This window comes from Falco naumanni, chromosome 3 (assembly GCF_017639655.2).
Source record: "Falco naumanni isolate bFalNau1 chromosome 3, bFalNau1.pat, whole genome shotgun sequence".
NCBI lineage: Eukaryota > Metazoa > Chordata > Aves > Falconiformes > Falconidae > Falco > Falco naumanni.
The window spans coordinates 63,187,930-63,208,395 of NC_054056.1; the positions used below are offsets into that span (position 1 = coordinate 63,187,930).

The following is a 20,466-nucleotide window of genomic DNA, read 5'->3' on the forward strand; positions in this document are numbered from 1 at the left end:
TCCGAAGCCTAAATATTACTAATTTAGGTAACGTCTACATTAATTACTTTATGGTTCTACCTTCTTTATCATCATGGAGCAAGACAGGTGTTTGCTTTTCTTGTTTTCCTGTGTTCCTCAGTGCATCAGTTTCTAGAGTTACCCTGACTCTGTAACTATTTGCCTGCAGATTTTCCACTCATTCCCTACACAACTTACTGCTTGTCATATCTGCTCTCACTACCACCCCCTGCAACAGCATTAGGTGTCTCTTACTCCTTATACTTCCCTCTGCTCCTTCTACAGCAGCCTTTTCACCTCGGATGCCTTGGACTGCAGAATTTGGAGTGCTGTTTATTTAAAGAAAATCCACTCAAACCCAAAGCCCCAAACTTCCTTTCTCCCCTGTTTTCACTTTTACCCCCAGGGTTTGCTCTCTGCCCTCAGAGGCTCCAACACAAGGAAACTATGCAATGCAAGAGGAAGCTACCTACAGGGTAGCAGCCATCACGGTGAGGGTAACATAGACAACAACTGAGAGTTCTAGCTTTGGTGAAAAAGAGAAGACCATTTTGAAACTGAAGGTTGAATGTGAAAAACAAAACGTCTGAACACTGGGAATGAGCACTAAAATTGTGAGAGAGAGCAGTGGTATTAGCAGGTACATAATTATAAAGAGTAATTATGAAGAAGCAATACAAAATACTTATCTGGGTTGAAAATACTTACCTTCTTTATAAATGGAATGTATAACATTACATAGATAGTGGACTCATTAATATTACTATCTTCTTAATCTCATGTGTATGATTTTTAAATGTGGCTGATGAGTTTAGGTGTGTAATTGCAGGGGGGTGAGGTTCAAAAACTGAAAGATAAGCCACTTAAAATTGAGCCCCTTTAACTTTTCATTAATTGGTAACCTAAAATCCTGAGCTATTGACACTATTAGCTGTCTCTTGGCCTAGCCTCTGGCTTTGTTAAACCACACAACAGTTAGAGGTACTTGCCTCAATAAACAGTAAGCTTGCATGGAAAAAAGAGAGATTTTTGTTCCTTAGCTTGCAATGAGAAAACAAATTTATGATGATCATTTCAGCACATGCAAAAAGCACATGAGTGTAGACTGAGAACCATGACTGCCAGTCTTAGAAAGACTGGCAGAATCTTAGTAAGTCCTTTCTTACCTAGAAAAAGCTTTCTAAACATTTTATGTTTGTGTTCTCCAAAGCTTTCGCAGGTTTACACGATCTAATAGTGTAACAACAGCCGTGCAAGCAGACCTGGATTTCCATGAGAATTTTGAAATAATCGACCCTCAAGAGGACAATACGTGTTCTGGACAAATATCACGACAATTTTCCCGAGATGCAAGCACCTCTACTGTTAGCATACAAGGGTCAGGAAACCATTACCACGCATGTGCAGTGGATGATGACTTTGATACTGATTTTGATCCATCAATTTTACCTCCTCCTGACCCCTGGATTGACTCTATCACTGAAGATCCTCTGGAAGCTGTTCAAAGGTCAGTGTGCCCACGAGATGGCCACTGGTTTCTGAAGCTACTTCAGGCAGAAAGGGATCGTATGGAGGGCTGGTGCCAACAAATGGAGAGAGAAGAACGGGAAAACAACTTACCTGAGGACAGTAAGTAACTGCATACAATAATATTGCAACTACAAAGAAGTATTTAATATAGGTCAAATTTACTCCAGTGAGTTCTGTATCATAACCTTTCTTATTTAGCTAATGAAGCTATAGTTGTGATTCTCAAAAGGACTGTATGTATGTATATAATAATCCTTATTAAAGTTGACAGAGAATGCAAATGCTCAGCACTTTTGAAACTCCAGAGGTATTAGCTTTTGGGATTGCATAGTTCAATGGATAATTAGGAGAGTGGTTAGGGATCTTGTAGTATTAATGTTTCTTAACGCTTCCATTTGAAATCACTTCTCATAACCTTAGAACATAATTAAACAGATTCTAGTTGCTTTTCATTAAATTCATATTTTAGTTGCCCTTTTAGATGGTGATTGGCATCAGAGTATTCAGGCACTTCTTCCAACTGAGACTTCAGTTGTGTTTCCAAGTTGTTCTCCCTCTCTTCCCCTCTCCAGCCTCCCTTCATCTTCCTTGCAGTTCTCATTCCTCTTTGATCTTCCCAGTAAAACAAGTTTTCCATATTCTGTGATAAAAAACACATACATGCAAACTACACATCAGTTGTCACTGCTGCCAAAGTATTACCCCACCTGTAAGGCAAGGGGAATGTCTAGTAAGCCTTCATTAGTAAGAAGGGCTGGGTAGCTCACATCTCATTCATTCACTCTAATTAGGGAAGAATTGCTGAGCATGTGACTCCCTGTCAAGAATTTTTTCTACTAGTAAAAATGGAAGTTTTTTCCACTTACTTCCATTACAAGGAGCAGTACTATTGATAGCTGTCAACTTTTGGACATAGGTAAGCCTGTAAAGTTAAGAGCACACCCCTTGTGAATTAAGCTTTTTCAAATTCTAGCAGGGAGTTTCTAGAAAACGCTAAGGAGCAGCTGCATATAGGGAGTTCAACATTGTAGCATTGAGGCACACCTAAGTATATTTTCCTGGATGTACAAATAACCCTTTTCCAACCCCCAAATTAGCTCCTACCAAAGCAAGGACTACTACTTCAGCTCCAGGTTTGCTTCTTTCAAATTTCTAACCCTTCCTTTCAAGAAGGAAGGTGATAGAATTCCTTTGAGATGTGTAGATTTTGATTTATGGAAAGAAAGGACTTAACACTGGCAAAAAAAAAAAATAATATTAATTCTTAGAAGTGCATAAGCTGTTTCTGCTGGAACTTTCCATTCAACCCAATGGGAGAAATACCCATAGAGAAGTTTGATCTAGGTAGTTAAAGTTAGACACCATTGTAAGCAACTGCAAAGTGACTTCTAATGGAAAGTATGAGATAACCTTAAGGTATGTTAAGATTTTCTATTTCTACAAAGTTTATTTTATATAATAGGCTAACATTTTTTTCTGAAGGAAAAATAGAGGAGGATTAGCCTTTAAAGCCAATTCAGGTTCCCCAAGTTTTAGAGTATTTGAACTGCATTTTTAATTTACATCATCAATACATTCAAAAACCTCTTTGAACAATGCAAAGGTTTTCTGTTCTTAGTATGTAATAAATAAGCCCCACAAACTAAGAGATTTTGATTGAAAAAGAAGTGTGCACACAGAACAAATAGTAAATATGCAACATTTTTTTGTAAGTCCAAGCCACAAAACCCACTTGCTTTCTTTTTGTTGCAACAGCTTAGATTGTACATAAGGAAGACATTTTCTATGATGAAGGTGGTGAGGTCCTGGAACAGGTTGCCCAGAGAAGTTGTGGACGCCCACTCCTGGACATGGCAAAGGCCAGGATGGGCAGAGCTTTGAGCAACATGGTCTAGTGAAAGATATCTCTGCCCATGGCAAGAGGTTTGGACCAGATGATCTTTAAAGGTCCCTTCTGCCATTCTGTGATTCTGTGAACTGATAATAGAAAAACATAGAACTATTTTATTTGTGCACCAAAGTATGTATTTGCCTTGGGAAAGGAACATGAAGTGAAATTTGACAAGGCTGATGCATGCAGAACATGCATATCCGTGTACAGAACTTTGTCTCAGTGTCTTGATGTCTTTGATATATGATAGTTTTAAAGGGCTCTTCATTGAGCAATCGTGAGAGAAGTCAGTTGTGGGGAAAATAAAGGAGTGGTTAGGCTGGCTGTTCCCAGTGCCTCCTTACAGCGCAAATGGCATGTGTTTGGTGGATAATCCCTCCTCTTCATCTTTCTGACCAGCTCTTCTCATGATTGCTGGAAACAGGAGGAGGAAAGGGGTCACCTGGGTTTTGTGGTCACTGGTGAGGTACTGATTTCAGTGTGACACCATCAGCCACTCTGGCACGTGGCAGCTGCCTCCCGCAGAGGCAGCACACAGCTTTCTGCTGCAGCTCAGCATGCCACACTCTACCTGGTGCCAAGGAAAAGCATATGGCCGGGGCCAGTCTGCCCACTCAGCAGCGCCAGAAACAAAAGCGTGGCTGTTACAAACCCTGCCCCGAAATATGTCTTTTTCATACATCTATAAACTTTGGGGGGAGGGAGGAAAGGAGCAGAAGAGGTGTGTTTGCTTTGGTTTTCCTAATGAAATATAACCAGAGCAGGGAATGCATCCTTTGTTTTCAACCTGACATCCCCAGCGTGTGTTTGGCCAGATAACAAAATAACGAGAACGTGTGATGAGCGAGGTTTTCTCGATGCCATGGCAGCTGACACAGGGCTCGTCCCCCCGGCGCTCCGCGTAAAACGATCCACGCTTCCTCCAGACAATGCGGCCCTTGTGCGAAACAGCTGTCTCGGGGAGACGGCTCACTGCTGTTTGACAGTAGCTTGTATGTTACATAGATACGTTGGGTATTATCTAGCTGGGAATGAATCTACCAGATGGGATTGAATGTTTCTAGCTGGGAAATGGAGTCTGCTGCTGTGTATAAAAACAAGCTGTGGTTCAGTGGCTGCACGATGAAATGCCAACATAGAGAGAAATGTGGCTCCCCTTCCGCCATGAATTATTTATTGTATAGTATATTCTGGTTTTATCTGAAATAATTTTCTGATAAAGCTGCGGCATGCATAACAGGCAGATGAATACCACTCACACTTAAGCTGGGATACCTGGTATGGTTTCCTGTTACAGAGACATTGGCTACAAACTCCAGGGCGCTCATAAAAAAAATAGATGTTAGACATATGAGGCTAAACACCCTGTGAGAATTGATTGACACTTTGGAGCAGGCCTCACGTGAAATCAATTGTTTACCTTTTTTTGTTTGTTTTCTCTCAACCCTCTGCTCTCTCCTCCTACCTCTCCCCTGCAAAACTTCATACAGCCAGAGCCTCACCGCAGACGCTGGTGCCTTTTGGCTCAGGACTCTGGAGCAACCATTTACACACAGGATTAGCAGGCCTGGCTCCCCACGCAGGGCTGCTAGCAAGCAGCCTCTGCCCACTTTTTTTCCCAGCAGCGATGAGCATGGGAACATACACCTACAGCCTTGGCCTGGCTTTTGCTGGATTTTTTGCTGTTGCTTTTATTTCACAGGGGGCGTTAACCTTTCTGGAAGAACCAGAGGGCTTCATTTTGCCCCTCCCCTTCAGAAATGGGTCTCTCTGACAGGGCATTGTAATGTGGCTTCCATGCAAAGATAACCATCAGAAGCAAAAACAGTGGGCCTGATTCACCACAAGTCAGGTGTAATGTGGATTTAGTGGTGAGACAAGTCAGGCCAATCAAGTGAAAACTAAAACAGAAAACCAAGGTTCTGACAAGACATGTCATTATAACTGTCTTGCGTGTATATTATACTCCTCTGGGCTAGTCTGCGAACAAAGGCTGACCTCAAATCTTCAGTAACCTCGCTGCTTAGGACCAGAACCTCTGCAAATTCAGCCAGTTCTGGCAAATTATGTAATGCTTGCACACTTTTTGCTGTTTTGGTTTGTTTTGATTGTTTAAAAGGAAAACTTAAGACTGAAGGCTAGACACAAGAGAATAAAGTTAAGGAAAAAATATATTTTTCGTAATAGTTGTGCATGGCAGAAGGAGACCCATGAGTTCACTCTTGGCCATGAGCAAGGAAACCCATTTGCCAGACCTCTGCAGGACTCCCCCAAGCTGTCCTGGTCCCTGCTGCTCCGAGAAGCGAGGCGGCTTCAACCTGCAGCAGGCTGATGCAGCCTTGCAGAGGGACAGTCACCAGCCTGACGTGTGGCCGAGTCCTGCTGGAATCTCCCTGGCTACATGCCTCTGGCTGTATGCCCGACTTAGCCTTTTCTTGTCCTGGTTTTCCTTTCTCTCCAGAAGGGACTCCTCCATACACATGGGTTTCTCCAAGGAAAGCCAGCTCCTGGCTGGAAGCCCTGCCAATGTCCAAAGTCTAGCAAGTTAAAAAGAAAAATCCACAAGCAATGAAACAATCTAGTGAGGGAAAAAACATGAAGTGTGCTAATAAAAGCCAAGTAAGTCAGAGAACACATGGAAACTGCTTCACTCCCAGTGAACAGCGTTTACTCATGCAGACAGCCCTATTAATTTCAGTGAGATCACTCCTATAAGTACATATGACTCAAAGCAAGGAACTTCTCCTTCAATAGTTTGCACATTTGGCTGTTTTCTCCTTAATAGCCGAGCTTAAAATCTGAGCAGTAGCTTTAACTCTGAATTTCCTGGCTTTTGTCATGCTTGGCATTATTTAAATGTAGGTCTGTCAACATGAATAGGCTAAAATGCTGGTCCATCCTGGCTTGGAAATGGATTGTGACGGCTCTATGGCCGGATTGCTTCATATGCATAGTGCCAGCCAACATCTGCAACACAAATGTCAGGCTGTGTCCCTGTAATTTCAGCTATTGTTCCTGCCACTTGCTCCTGGGGCAATGAGCAAGTCCCTGGTTTTCTGTTCCCTAGCTTGCACACTGTCTACATCTACCAACCAGGTGTTTTCACACTAAGGGCATTTGATAGTCACAGTCCTAAAGTGCCTCCTTTGTCACTTGTGAGATTTTGGGGGCTATCAGCGTTGAAATGCAGAGATCAGCTGATTTTTTAAGGCCACATAATGCTGACACTCCTCAAAACACCTGTAGCTTCTATGTGGTGACTTTTCACATCACTTCAGGTGTTTTTTGTTTTTATTTTCTTGTATTTTGTTATCCTTGTTACACACACAGTCTCCTTCCAAGGTAGAGCAGATCACAATATAACCATCTTTTTGCTTGTGTTTGCAGTTTTTTTGTTCTTTCATTTCTTTTTCCATGAAGACTTGGAGGGAGGAGATACACAGAGCTCTACAATCCCAGAGTAGGTCCTATGCAGTTCTGAGAACCAAGAGAATCAAGAACTTACTGCTTGAACAGCATGTAGTCTAAGTCTATATTTAAGAACTTTTTAAAAGGAGAACAGGTTGGGGGTTTAGAGACACAAGGAAATTCACTGGCATGCATCTATCCTCGAACAACACTCTGCAACCCCTAGTCAAGAACAATAATAGTGATGAGGCACCCCACAATAGCTGGATTTTATCAAAATACCTATACTGAAACAGTTCTTCCAGAATAGACATAACTGTCTATTTCTGAAAAGTTGTCACAGGAGACAACTGGATTTACAAGGAAGAGAGGTCAAAGCAAGGGGGGGGGGGGGAGGAGGAAAATTTCAAACTATAAAAAACAAAACACTGCAGTACACACACTTCTCTCCCTAGGGAAGCGGTGACAGCAAAGCATATGATGGATGTTAATAACGTTGCTTAATGCATTACTGGAAGGCATTCAGACAGTGCTAAGTGTGCTGTATAACCCTGTATGGAATAGTAAGCAGACATGAATAACATTATATAGGTGCTTAAATCCATTATGATTGCATCTTGATGGGCTGGGTTTTTTGTGGTTTCTTGGTTTTATATATATTTTTTTTATCCTACTAGCTGAACACATCAATTTGAATGTTTATGTTTTTCTCCTGTACCACATCTCCCTTGCTCTTAAAGATTGCTCTGCTTCTTTTCTGATGTGTTTTGAGTATTATCTTTGCAATTCAATTTATTTTCTTGGTATCTGGCTTCAAACCTCACAGGATTTCCTCCTAAGAAAATGCTGATCTATTTTTACATTTTGGGTTTTTTACTACACCTTGGCCTTTCTCTTTGGCACTGGAAGTTTTGACTGAGTAAGCGAAATGAGCACTTGAAACACTAAAAGCAACGTGTGTTTGGAAACAAAACTCAGGCTATTGATAAGGCTTTGTGCCTTCTGGAGAGATTCCTTTCAGTCCTTTGCATGCTTTGTCTTTTTTTTTTTTTTTTTTTTTTCCCTCGCTAACTTCCGTGACAGAGTTGGTTGTTGACGGGTTGCACATTAACAGACCGCTTGCTTTTGAGGGGCGAGGAATCAGTGACACTTGACTAGATACAGCCGCAGCTACAGCAGAAGTGGCAACAATAGAGAACAGCATCAGCATGCATCCCACCGTCAGCTGGGATGATGGTTTTTAGGCAAATAGCCAGTCGCTAGGCAGCCAAGGACAAGGACTTCCTTTTCCCTCTGCTGAGGTCTCTGAATATTAAGCTCTTCTTCCCTCAAAGAAAGGGGCACATTTCCATCCATCACCAACAAGGTGTTTTTACATTTCTTCGTACTTGGGATGTGATTTCCAACTCAGATGGTGCAGGTTTCCACAAAGAGCCCTCCATTTTTATTTTTTTTTTTTTTTTTTTTTTTTTGTCCCGAGAAGTCGAGAAACTGTTTTTCCTCCCCTTCTCAAGTCTTCGGAAGCATCAGAGTAGCCAAGCTCCAGATGAGGCAGCTGTTCCCAAATATACTCAGTGGGAAGAGTTTTCATAACAATGGGAACCACATGAAAGCTCCCGGAGTAGCTCCTCCTACTATTGAAAAGTCCTTTCAGTTGAGTGGTTTGCATATTGGGTTGCATAAATGACTAGACACACCAAGGGGTCCATTTTCAGCACTGTGCGCATAGAATTAGACACGCAAGCCTTGCTAACAATAATGAGAGTTGTGTGCAAAACTCCCTGCGCAATATGTTGAAAATATTCTGCTTAGTGAATCTTCCAGCTCACGGCTATTTCCTGGCAGTCCTGAGCTGAGTTCTGGGAACAAAATGAAAGTCTGGGCTCTGTGTGTGTTCACAGAGCTCTCTCCTATAGTTTCTGAAAAAAAATGTGAAAAGACCCTCTCTTCCCTCTTCTTCCCCCTCCTCCCCCCCTTTGTACATCTGAAGTATAAATTAACTCCACATCCCACTTTTTCTTCTGCAGCCTTAAGGAGCGAGCTTTAAGGCTGCTGAAGGAAAAGCCACTTGCCTTGAAGGAGCAGAGCACAGATTTCATACTACTGTGCATCTGGTTTCAGTTCATCATGAGTGTTTGTGCCAGTCAGCTTAGCGGTGGCTACAGAAGTAAATCCCTTAGAGAGGCCTTTCTCTTACCAAGCACCGCATGATGGCATTCTGGTCGCAAGCTGCTGACATGCACTGCAGCCAGTCACGGGACTGTGAGACCTTAAAAATGTTGTTCAGAAGGGGTTATAGCAAAGTTGCATTTATTTATTTATGTATTTATCTGTTTTTCTTACTTACCAGTATTTTCCCAGTGCAGCTCTGCTAACTTTGTGTTAGGTTTTATACAAAAAGTGACCGTGCCCCAGGGATGGTACAGAGGATGGCAGCTAGTATCTCCTCTAGGTTCTGCCAACAACTCACTCATCTTGAGGAGGCCACTTCCTGTCTCTGTTTTTCATGTTCCTCCCTCACCTGCCTCATGTATCCAGACTGTAAATTTGTCATGGAAGAGTCACTTTATTTGATGGCTAGGACAATGCAAATATCTATAAGTAGAGATAGCAGCAAAAATTGTGACACAGTGGCTGATATTAATGTTTTTCATTAATGAAGTGGTAATTTTTTAATTAATTTAGATTAGTTTTTAAATCAATATTTAACCAGAGAATTGGGGGATAATAAGTTGCTTCAGCGGAGAGGAAAAATTAATGATGGAGCCAGATACATCTGTGAAGCCAACCCATTTATTTAAAGACAGTGCATATAGCATTGTTGTTGTTGTTGTTTTTCCTGAGTATTGAAAGTCTCCTGAGTATTGAAACAACCCAGTAGCCACTTTCTTGCTCACAGCATCGATTTTTTTTCAATAAGCAGGCCCCAAAATCACACTCGTTTTCCTGGATTGACTGTCCCACTGCCAGTTGAGGCCATGTCTGTCTTTCTGCTCTGTTTCTGCACGCTTGCTTCTTTTTTCACATACACACATGTGCACGCACATGCTCCCACTGGACCAGAATTCAGCAAAGCCCCAGGGAAATGCAGGTCTCTGAATACACCAGCCTGTGTCTTGGGTGGTGTATCCCCGACTACCCCTTGCAGCAGTAAAACCCCACTGTTTCAGTGAGGTTGAATGCAACCAAAACAGTACGAGTGCCTGTTTTGTTCAGAGGCGTTTACTACGGGCTGTCTTCTGGTTCACTGCAGTCCTTCACAGCACTCAGTCCCAAAAGACCATAAGCACCCAGCTGTCTGTACAAAGGAGTCCCCAGACAGCGCAGGAGCTGGGCTAGGACTGACACCTCCCTCCAGGTCACCAGCAAGGAGGAAAGGCCAGGGTGTGATTGCTCCCTGAAGTATGCCTGTGTATCTGGATTCAAAGGCAGAAGCTATCTCAGATTGTGCTCACAGAAAATACCCAGGGGGTCCAAATGAGATTCATTGGCGTGCATTAAAATCACCATTCCCTTTCCCAGGCTCTGTTTAAGCAACATGCAGCTAAACCTGAAAATAAGGTGCTGAGTTGCTAAGCGAGGTGGCAGAAATGCTGGTAGGTAGAGTGTTTTCCAAACAGTGTAGAAGGCATCTCAGGGTTTGAAAGCTGCATGTCCTTGTGCACGGAGCTGGGTTTGTATTCAAAGCCTAAGCCTGGGTCACAGTGATGATGAGAGGTGTCACCTCTGGTATGCTTTCTGTACAGGTTGTAAAGGCTTTTGATTAGCCATGTTTATATTGCCATGGAAGTGCTTTTTGCTCATTACAACTGGTCTCACTGGGGGATGAGGGTAAGATGAAGCAACAGATTAGTATTTTTGCATAGTGTAGATCTGGTCTTAGATTTATCAGCCTCTCTCTAATCCATGACTGAAAGATAGCATGCTTTATGAAAGCCAGAGCTGACTGCTGTGCACCTTTCTCCCCTCTTTTATAGGCTTTTGGTTGCCCGCAACAAAGTATCGTGTCTTATGTTTCTTTTTCTCTCAGTTCTAGGAAAAATTCGAACTGCAGTGGGCAGTGCCCAGCTTCTCATGGCCCAGAAATTTTACCAGTTCAGAGAACTTTGCGAGGAAAACCTGGTATGTAACTTTTCTGCTAGACACTGTGGTGTGCCTTCTACTAAGCCTGTGAATAATTACACCTAAACTAGATGGCTTTTTTGACTAACGTGGTAGTTTTTCCAGTAGAGGCCTTGATATGAATTTAGGAGTAACTCTGTGAAACTTGGCAGAGTCAGCATGAGTTTCACAACAGCTTGAGAGCCTGGAAATAACCACAGGCAAAACGCTTTGAGTGAAATACCACTGAGGCTTTGCTACTGACTTCAGAGGAGTAAGGATCTGTCCCTTGACCTCTGAGTTCAGTTTGCACAGGCACAGGGATGTTTGGGTAAAAGACCTTAAGGTCTTTCAGGGTGGACCAGAAGTCTCATTAGTGGGGCTTTCCCATGTAATCCCAATGCTGCCTGTATTAAACAAGACAGAAATACCAGGCAATCAAGACACTTAAAGTCTGTGCTTCATGTTACACAACCTCAATAGTGAAAGACAGAAAAATAATTTTCAATGCTAAAAGGGCAAAGAGGAAAAGAGCCAATACGTTATCATTATTATTACTGTATGTAATTGGTCTATGCTACCACGATTAGTATTATTATTTGCTATTTTTATGCTGTTAGTAGTAGTAGAATCAGAACAAGATTTCAGTTAATAAATGAAAATACATTTCACATCACGTATCTAAAGCAGTATTCTCAAAAATGCCAGCACTTAACTTACAAAAAAGTTCAGACTTTTTAATTAACAATTCATCTTTGCAGAGTAGATACAATGCATTTAATTGCCAATGTTGGCATAAATTCCTAGAAGTCCCAAAAGCACAGAGCATTATGCTCTGTCAACACAGAACAGGGAAAGGAAATCAAACCCTGTGATACTCACCAGAGTGGGGTGATCAGTTTCCACTCCAGTTAATGCACCTCTGGAAATCAAGCCCCAAACCAGAATCTGCCTCAGTGGACAAATGCAACAGAAATTGGCTCTGCCTGAATAAGCCTTCCTACTCTTAACATAAAAATTGAAACAGCATTCTTGTTGCACGTCTTTGTAAATAAAGGCCTGCAACTGGGCAACCTGCTAGTGTCAAGCACTGAAAAAACAGGAATTCAAGTGTAATCTCTGGTCTCCTTAGGAATCTAAAAATATATGCTATATTGTTTTCAGTAACTGCTCCTTTGGTGGTATAATCATCCTATCAAAATGATCTGTCAAGTGATGCTGTGAAAAACAACAAGTACTTAGAAATTTTGTAAGGCAAGCAACTGTCTCCTGGGTTTATTGCTTCTGGTGAGGGAGAAAACTTAAAACTTGAGCCATGTGAAACAACATGCAAGGTTTTAATAATTTTTTATCTATGAATTATTAACAATATATCAATGTAATCTCATGAGGCCACAGCACCCATGAAACCTTGCTGACTCAGATTGGTGTAGGTACTCCTCAGCATTTATGGAAAAACATATCTGAAGTGAGTGTGTGCAACATCTCATTTTATTTGAAGAGTTTCAGTTGGAAACCAACTTATAGAGACACACCGTACAGAAAGCTTTCCCTCATGCAAACTTTGCCAGCAGAGCAGGGACCATTTCATGTATGTCCACTGCATGCAGAAAATGTTCAGAGCTGGCTTGCACTAAAGGGACAGAAGACAGCACAGGACCTCTCAGCGTCTGGCTCATGCTGCACTGGAGATGCTAATGGTCCAGGTGTGCTCTTCTGAGAAATACTCTCAAGCTAATGAACTGAACAGAGTTTTCACACACAAAGCAATGCTCCCCACCTGGGTCCCAGTCTCACTCTTCCCAAAAATCCATCTGTAAAAATGGGACTACTGTGTTTCTGCATGTTCTCTTCTGAGCTTTTCACCCTGCAGAGGTTATTCTTGCCAAAAAAATAGGAAAAAATTGGCCTGAGGTGTGTAACAGGCAATTTTACTTGAAATGGTGTATTTTTGTAGACCTTCTCACATTAGGTTCTCACAATATGGAAAAAGCATTCACGCATTGTCATATCACTGTTTGCACAGGCAGCAAATGTACGTTTGCACATGTATCAGTCTTTTACAAGTGTGAGCATGGCAGGGAATCCTTCCTCATGGAAGTGAAGAGGAGGCTGGTGATTAATTTCAGCGCAGTTAGGATATCACCAGTTGTGCCCTGAAACATTCCCAGGCAGATCCTGCCACAGGGGATCTGCCATGTGCCTTTGCCCTGTGGTCCGGGGTGGGGCAGCTGCTGCCTTCCGTGTGTGGGGACTTGCAGGGGCACAGCAGCTCAACACCAAGCCATACTCAGCGGAAAAAAAACCCGCCAGCAAGTAGTGCTCCACTTCTCTCTGCACCTCACTGATTGCTTGGGTCTGCTGAAACTGCTTTGTTAGCAAGATTTGTAACCATTTGTACAAATGCTTTACATTAAGAGGTACTAAAGCCAACGTGTTTTTTTCTTCTGTTGCACAGAATCCTAATGCACATCCACGGCCGACCTCCCAGGATTTAGCAGGGTTTTGGGATATGCTGCAGTTGTCCATAGAAAATATTAGTATGAAATTTGATGAACTTCATCAGTTAAAGGCCAATAATTGGAAACAGATGGATCCTCATGACAAGAAGGTAGAACATTGTAGATTTTGTATGCTTCATTTAAAACCCTGCACAAATACTGGACAGATTAAATAGGCCTCTGTGTTACAGCGTTGACGTTAAAAATGTGAAATGAAGCTTATATCAAATTAATTTCATTGTAATAACAATGTTTACATAATAATCATCTGGGATATTATCTGTAATATGTTTCAGGCATATTTTTAAACCAAATCTGTCTTTGTGAAACGGATAATGGGAATGTGGTACCTTGTTAAGCTTTACATTTAATCATATTAGACGATCAATCGTTGGAAGGAACTGCCTTATATATTGATTCTTTAAATTAAATAAATCACATTTACGGTTCATATTATTGCATATAGCAAGAGTTCTAGGTTGTGTTACTGAAAAAACTAGGGAAGCACTGTAATAATCGCTGACTTTGGTAACCAGATTACAAACAGAGCAATATCAAAAATATGCCTTCCAAAATGTTACATGAAAGAACTACTTTTTTTTTTTGTCCATTTGTTTGTTTTTTTATTTATTTTGGGTTTTTTTAAATGGGTGATTTCATAAACAGGTTCACTTTGCTGGTAGTGTTGTTTACCCAAGGTAGCATAAAAATCATCTGGAGCTTTGGTCTTTTCTTTTAAATGTAGTCTTCTTCTGTCACCATGAAAAACTACCACATCTCCAAGTGTGAGCCACATTTCACTTTCCATTCTCATTTGGCACCATTGCCTTATTTTTCTCCTCACTATCCGCATCAAGACAAACAGCACTTGGGTGAGCCAAAATACACAAATGTTTCAGAAAATCCTTAAAAGACAGACCCATTCCTAGAGGAATCAACGGTCTAATGTTGCGCTCCTATAGGTATGTAATTTGATGGCTGAATTTCCACTGTGGCTGGTCTGATAGCAATGAATACAGCCAACAGGTAGGGTAACCAGAAGGAGGGGGAATGTGACTTACAGGGACAGTGGCTCAGACAGGAGTCTGGGCTGCCCCAACTTACGGTCAGCTGGCTGCTGATGACCAAAGCGGTGTTTTCTTCTGGACAAATAACCATAATAATATCAAACCCCATTAATCTTGCAGCAGGAAGCTTGCAAAGGCAGTGCTGGTAGCACTCTCCCTCCTCCTCCGATCAAGACTAAATACTCATTCCTGACTTAGGAGTGCCATGTTCACACCATTTGTGCACACCTAGTGTGTTTTGTAGGGGAATGAATGGGAATGTGTTTTCCTAGCCCAAGGTACTGAAGGCAAGTCATTTTCTTATCTTCTTTTTTTTTTCAGTATCTGTCAGAAAAGGAAGTTAAAACTGTCAAACATGCATGCACACAAATGCTGGTATATGGTCTTTCATTAGCTTTTACAGTAAAGCGGGTAGGCCGAGTGTTTGCAATTGCATCAATAAGAAATGAGAGCTTTCTTTACAAAAAAATGTGCCTTTTCTTTGCTTCTGAAAAACATTTCAAAGAGTTTCCAACAAAAAGAAGACTATAACGGGTTAAAGGAACTTAAGTAGTGCTGAAGAAAGGGACCTACAGTAGGAAGGTAAAGATTTTAAAGAATTACACTGACTGTGTTCCTGTTTCAACAGTATTTGTCTATGATTTTAGATGGAACAGATGATCTCCTTTCTTAAAAAGGGTAAAAAAAAAAAAAAGAAGAAAAAACTTTCTGTGGAATTGATATTTGCAGTTGCCTTTGACCTTTGCCACTGGGCCCTTTGTAAGCAGCATAGATTAATCCTTGGATGGAGAGAAAAAGCAAAGTATGAATAAGTGTAACTAAGCACCTTTATATTTCGAGCCATGGAAGCTGTTGTGAGCAGCATGAAAGAAAACGAAAGGGCAGAATGGGACCTTTGTAGTGTGATAAAATCCCTTCGCTCAGAGACCGTGTTCACAGTTGGAAGGGGATGTAACTTAAAAGACAATCTAATTAACTTGACAAAGTCTTTGTGGCCGCCTGAAATTCAGACCTGAATACACTTTTCTTTTTCGGGAGAGATCCCTCTCTGAGGGGTTTTTTTTTGTTGGTTTTGTGTGTGTGTGTGTGTGTGTACATGCACCAGGATATACATAAAAGTCCTCCTTGTTGATCGCGTATCTGGAGCTAGCTGCCACTGTCATGATTAATGCATGTTCTCTTAATGAGTTTTAAGTTTTCCCTACCGGTTTTTTTCTATTTCTAGCTGATTGTAGCTTGTCATTCCTATTTAGCAGGAGGCTAGAGTTTACGAGCTTGCACAGTGAGACCGAAAGTGTGGGATTTTTGAGCAGTCATTAAGCCAGTACAAAATATATACATAAATATATGGTGGTTTTAAAAAATATTTATTCTGATGCACCAGCTGCAGGCAGCTAGTTCCCATCTGCATCTGGGAATGCCAAAGCCACGGTATCTCCGTGTTGCACGAGTGCCTAGCATTATACACGTATAGAAGAGGGTGGCCCAGGAGTCGGAGGTCTCAAAAGTTCCTCTGCCAAGAGCGACATTCGCTCCCCAGCTGCACACGACTGCGCTGGCAGCAGGAGGCTGCGTCCGAGATGCTCTCCTTTCTAGTCCCTGACACCAGGAGGAGACGCCTGGATCGCCCCCACCCCAGGGAGCCGCACTAAGCGGTTAGCAGTGGGGGCTTCAGCCCTGGCAGCGCCGGGCATTTAACGCACCGTCCCTGCGGAGAAGTAGCACTGCGGCCGGCCCTCCCCTCCCCTTTGCCCTTGCTCTGTGTTTATGAACCCTTGAGCACAAAAGCCAGTTCACTGAAGACAGAAAGGCAGATAAGAGCTAACAAACCTTAGGTAAAATGTGTGTTCTAACTACTGACGTATCCTAGTTTTTCCCATCTTTCCCTGAGAAGCTGTATAATGCCATTAACCTTCTGCTTTGATCAGGAGAGAAGGGTCCCTCCTCCAGTGCCAAAGAAGCCATCGAAAGGTCAGGTGCCACTCATACGAGAACGCTCTCTGGAAAGCTCGCAGCGTCAAGAGGCCCGGAAACGGCTGATGGCTGCCAAGCGCGCTGCATCGGTCCGCCAGAACTCAGCTACCGAGAGCGCCGAAAGCATTGAGATATACATCCCCGAAGCCCAGACCAGGCTATGAAGGGATCCAACCGGGAGGACACTCTCTGGCAAGACAAGCCTCATGTATAATCTGCCCCTCTAGGCTCCTGCTCAAGGTCACCATGGAGTATTTGTACCTCCTCCTCCTCTCTCTCTCGCTTTCTCTCCCCTCCTCTCCCTGCCCCCTCTCTCTGTACGCAGCCGCCCCGATGCTCCCAGTGAACTTCACTGCCGTGGCGTAGTTGTCGGTCCTCCGAGAGATGTCCTCTAATCACCCTTCCTTTCTGAAGGTTCGCCCATGTCATCATGATGCTTTGTCACATGTACTGATGCTACTACCACTTTGCCTCATGTAAACGAGTACGATCCATTTTTTTTTTCTGTTTGAAACAAATAAATGCAGCGCTCAGACTTCCACGCACCCACACACCTGTACAGTAGATGCTCCGTTTAACTTACTCATGATCTTTAGTTAACCTAAAGCTAGTCTGTTACTCGGTGTACAGCAATATCAAACTGTAGGGGACTTTGGAAATTTCAGTCATGCAGGGTGATCCTTTCAGACTCTGCCGTCTTCCTCACAAAAGATGAAAGGAGCTATGACTCAGATTCCCTTCTTTTTATTACTGTTTTTTTTTAAAGCAGATGGCGCACTTTATTCTAAACCTCCGAATCACACCTTCTCACCTGAATTTAAGGAGTCACACAAGGGGAGGGGGCTGGGGTGGGAGTGGGGAGGGGGGCGAGAAATAAAACACAGCTCTGGGAGGTGAAAAAGTGGAAGTATATCCCACAGGTGAGATGGCAAGGGATATAAAAGATCCTGTGAAAGATACCTGCACACTCACAGCTGCACAAACTGCCTCATTTTTATTTCATCAATCACTACTTAAACATTTCAATCAGCAGAAGATTGTAAATTCGATCTTCCAGGGAAATAATCTATTTTGAAAGGCAATAAAAGAGTGAAAAGGAAGGAGATAAGAAGCAATGACAGTTGAAGAGATAACATAAAAGAAGGATTTTCTTGTCCAAGTGTTAAGAATTTTTAAAATTGTACTGTATTGTCAATTCCTCTTGTATTGTATTGTATGGATTATATTGGTTTAAAAAAAAAAAAAAGAAAAAAGAAAAAAAAGCTTGGTTTTGTTGATGTCTTAATCTCGGTGGGACCATCTGATCTCATACGTCCACGTAGCCACACACGGACACCTGTAGGCGAAATGCTGTACATGGAGCTGCTGATGCTTTTCCAGGCCAGGCTTACTGTGCTCTATCCACAGCCAGTTGTATGCTACAGTTCAGACTGTTTATCACCAAACAGTCTGTATCTTGGAGTAAGTTTCTAATTCAGCCTCTTCTTAATAGTACAGAATACCCACTTGAACAAGAACAATAAAGTATTTTTCACAAGTTATGGGATCAATATGAACTTAATTTTTTTCACAACAAGCCTTCCTACCCCGGCTTCTGCCATTGTTTTGCAATCATGAAAAATATGCATCCCAAGTAGCTTACTAATAGTGGGGGGAAATGGAAGACAATAGAGCTGGAGAGGAGCCTGAGAGGTCAGACCCTGCGTGTCTGTCCCCCCCAGCCACCCCCTGGCTGAGGCAGGAGCTTGTCCTCCAGCTCATCTGATGAGGAACGATGCTGACCACACCGCTACCGGAATCTCTTGTGCCAACATTAGGAAAGCTGTGTCAGGCATGTTGCTGAAAGTAAGTTGCGTGCGTGCGTGCATGTGTGTGTGTCTGTGTGTGTACCCGCACACACGCGTGCCTAGCTGGCATGTGCTGTTGAAAGCAGAATTAGTGTAAGCTGGTTTGGATGCTGGGGCTGGTCCGGGGCAGAGGAGCACTCTGTGGGCCCCCAGTGTGTGCGCAGCCCTGTGGTGATGCTTTCTGGACCTTTCCACTGGTCCCTGCGTGCTCTTCAACCCGGCTGCCAGGGCAGGGGAACACGGGAGAGGAAGGCAGGCTGCTTTCTGTTCCTGATGGGAACAGGCACAGGGACGACCCTGCCATGGAGGAGCACAGGGTGCAGACATTGCTGCACACCAACGCTGGCTCTCTATGCCCATAGCTGTTAAACCTGTATGGATGGTCCAACCCGTGAAAAATCCCGCTGCACGGGTGTAATTCTGCAGCTTGCACTTAAAAAGCATTTAAAATCATCATCAAAAAATTAAGGTCTTGCTAAAACTATTCATCGAGATCATGCCAGACAGCTTCTTTTCCTAAGACATCATAGCCAGGTGCTAATTTAATTTTATTCAAGAAAATAGGAGAGGTAATAGGTTCTGGCACCAAGTATTTTCATGAGAGCATACTAAAACCACTAGAGAATTTGCTACCTCTCAAAGCCATTGATATCTGAGCTATGTCTTTATAAACAGGGCACAAATATTTACTGCTGTGGTTTACAAGATAAGGGCTAATAATTTAATACATAAAGACTTTTAACTGGAGAAATCAGAAATCCAGTGTAACCCTAGAGTGCTTTGTGTTACAGGAGCTTTGAAAGGTTTGACCCTCTAAGCATTTGAATACCAGCGTATTTGCTAGTTTTGAAACACTGCGTTTAACTTTTAGCAGCAATGAAACATCACAGTGTTCGCAGTATGTACTAGTGCCAACTGCCACTTTTGAGCATATATAGTCATAGGAAATATTAATTATTCGGAACTCATTTGTACTGAAATATTCAAAGCAGTATCCAGGTGAGAGTCCACATTCACAACTGTGTCGCAGACTTACTTAGTTTTGTGAACGTTTTATGAAAGATGAGTTAAGATTTGGTTGACAAGTGGCTACAGAAATTTATATCCAGCAAGTTCCCCCTTAAAAAAGCAGAAAAGCAAAAGACTATCTAGTCTTGTACATTACAAATTATTGTATTTGTATATCATAGAATATTTTTCATATCTATTTTAAATGAATTTATTCTTAGCTGAATGCCTGTTAGATCATTTGGCGCTGGAGAAGGTATTATAATGTTTGCTTAGTTTTTTAGCAAAATATTAAAGATACAGCCAAGACCAGAAAATATAAAATAGAATAATTCCGCCTCTAGAATGCCACTAGTTAACCACTTGACTCATTTACCAACACTAATGCTAGTATATTTGCTCTATCATCTGTTTTAGTATAATTTGTAACTATTTGTTTTTAGTCTAACCTGCCCAGTGTATAAAATGCCTATATTCTGTTTTACTTCAGGATGAAATTATCACTTTTTTTTTTCTTGGGGGAAATTTTAGAAAAGGTTGGTTTTGTCTCCTGCTTCAAAATTAAAGAAAAAACACAACCAAAAAAAGAAGTATTTATTCTATTTTTTGCAGATGTTTCCATAAAATTCTCATAATCCTTTTGTAAAGAAAGATGAAGAAATGGATTAAAGATTTTTAATATTTGAAAAGGTAAATAGAAATAATTTATTTGTAATATATTTCAGTTTATTTATTGGTGTTCCCTTAATGCTTTGATGTGCACTATCACTTTAATTTAAACTGTATCTTTGTGAATTTATTGGGTTTTTTGGTTTGGGGTTTTTTTTAAGGAAAATGGTCAAATTTTAAGTAACTGGAATGTAAATCACTGGCCTACCTGCATTCCCAAGTGTGATTTTAAAAATGTTTTTGATTAGAAACAAAAGACACAAATTTGAAAGCCTTTAGACAGAGAGTGCTTTTATGGCTTAACGATTTGGGTTTCCATAGGATTATCTATCGGGTTTGTGTGTGGACAGGAAAATGTAAATAGATGAATGTTTCCCATAATGTAAAAAGAGCAAATTAATAAAATAATTAATGCACTGCTTGTAAAGCTGTGGGTTTTCAATGCAAATTCGTTCTCCCGTAACTGCCAA

The 20,466-nt window shown here is 41.8% G+C and overlaps 1 protein-coding gene across 3 annotated transcripts in view; it reads left to right on the top strand.

The window, feature by feature from the left end:
• DLGAP1 (DLG associated protein 1) overlaps window positions 1–17,703 on the top strand; it is a 430,938-nt gene extending 413,235 nt beyond the window's left edge. For all 3 annotated transcript variants that reach the window (XM_040588005.1, XM_040588007.1, XM_040588008.1), the window contains 4 exons: window positions 1,211–1,629; window positions 10,860–10,951; window positions 13,389–13,541; window positions 16,427–17,703. In XM_040588005.1, coding sequence (XP_040443939.1) covers window positions 1,211–1,629; window positions 10,860–10,951; window positions 13,389–13,541; window positions 16,427–16,636 — 874 coding nt within the window. In that variant the 3' untranslated portion in view covers window positions 16,637–17,703. The remainder of the gene's footprint in view (window positions 1–1,210; window positions 1,630–10,859; window positions 10,952–13,388; window positions 13,542–16,426) is intronic.
• The last annotated feature ends 2,763 nt before the right edge of the window (window positions 17,704–20,466 follow it).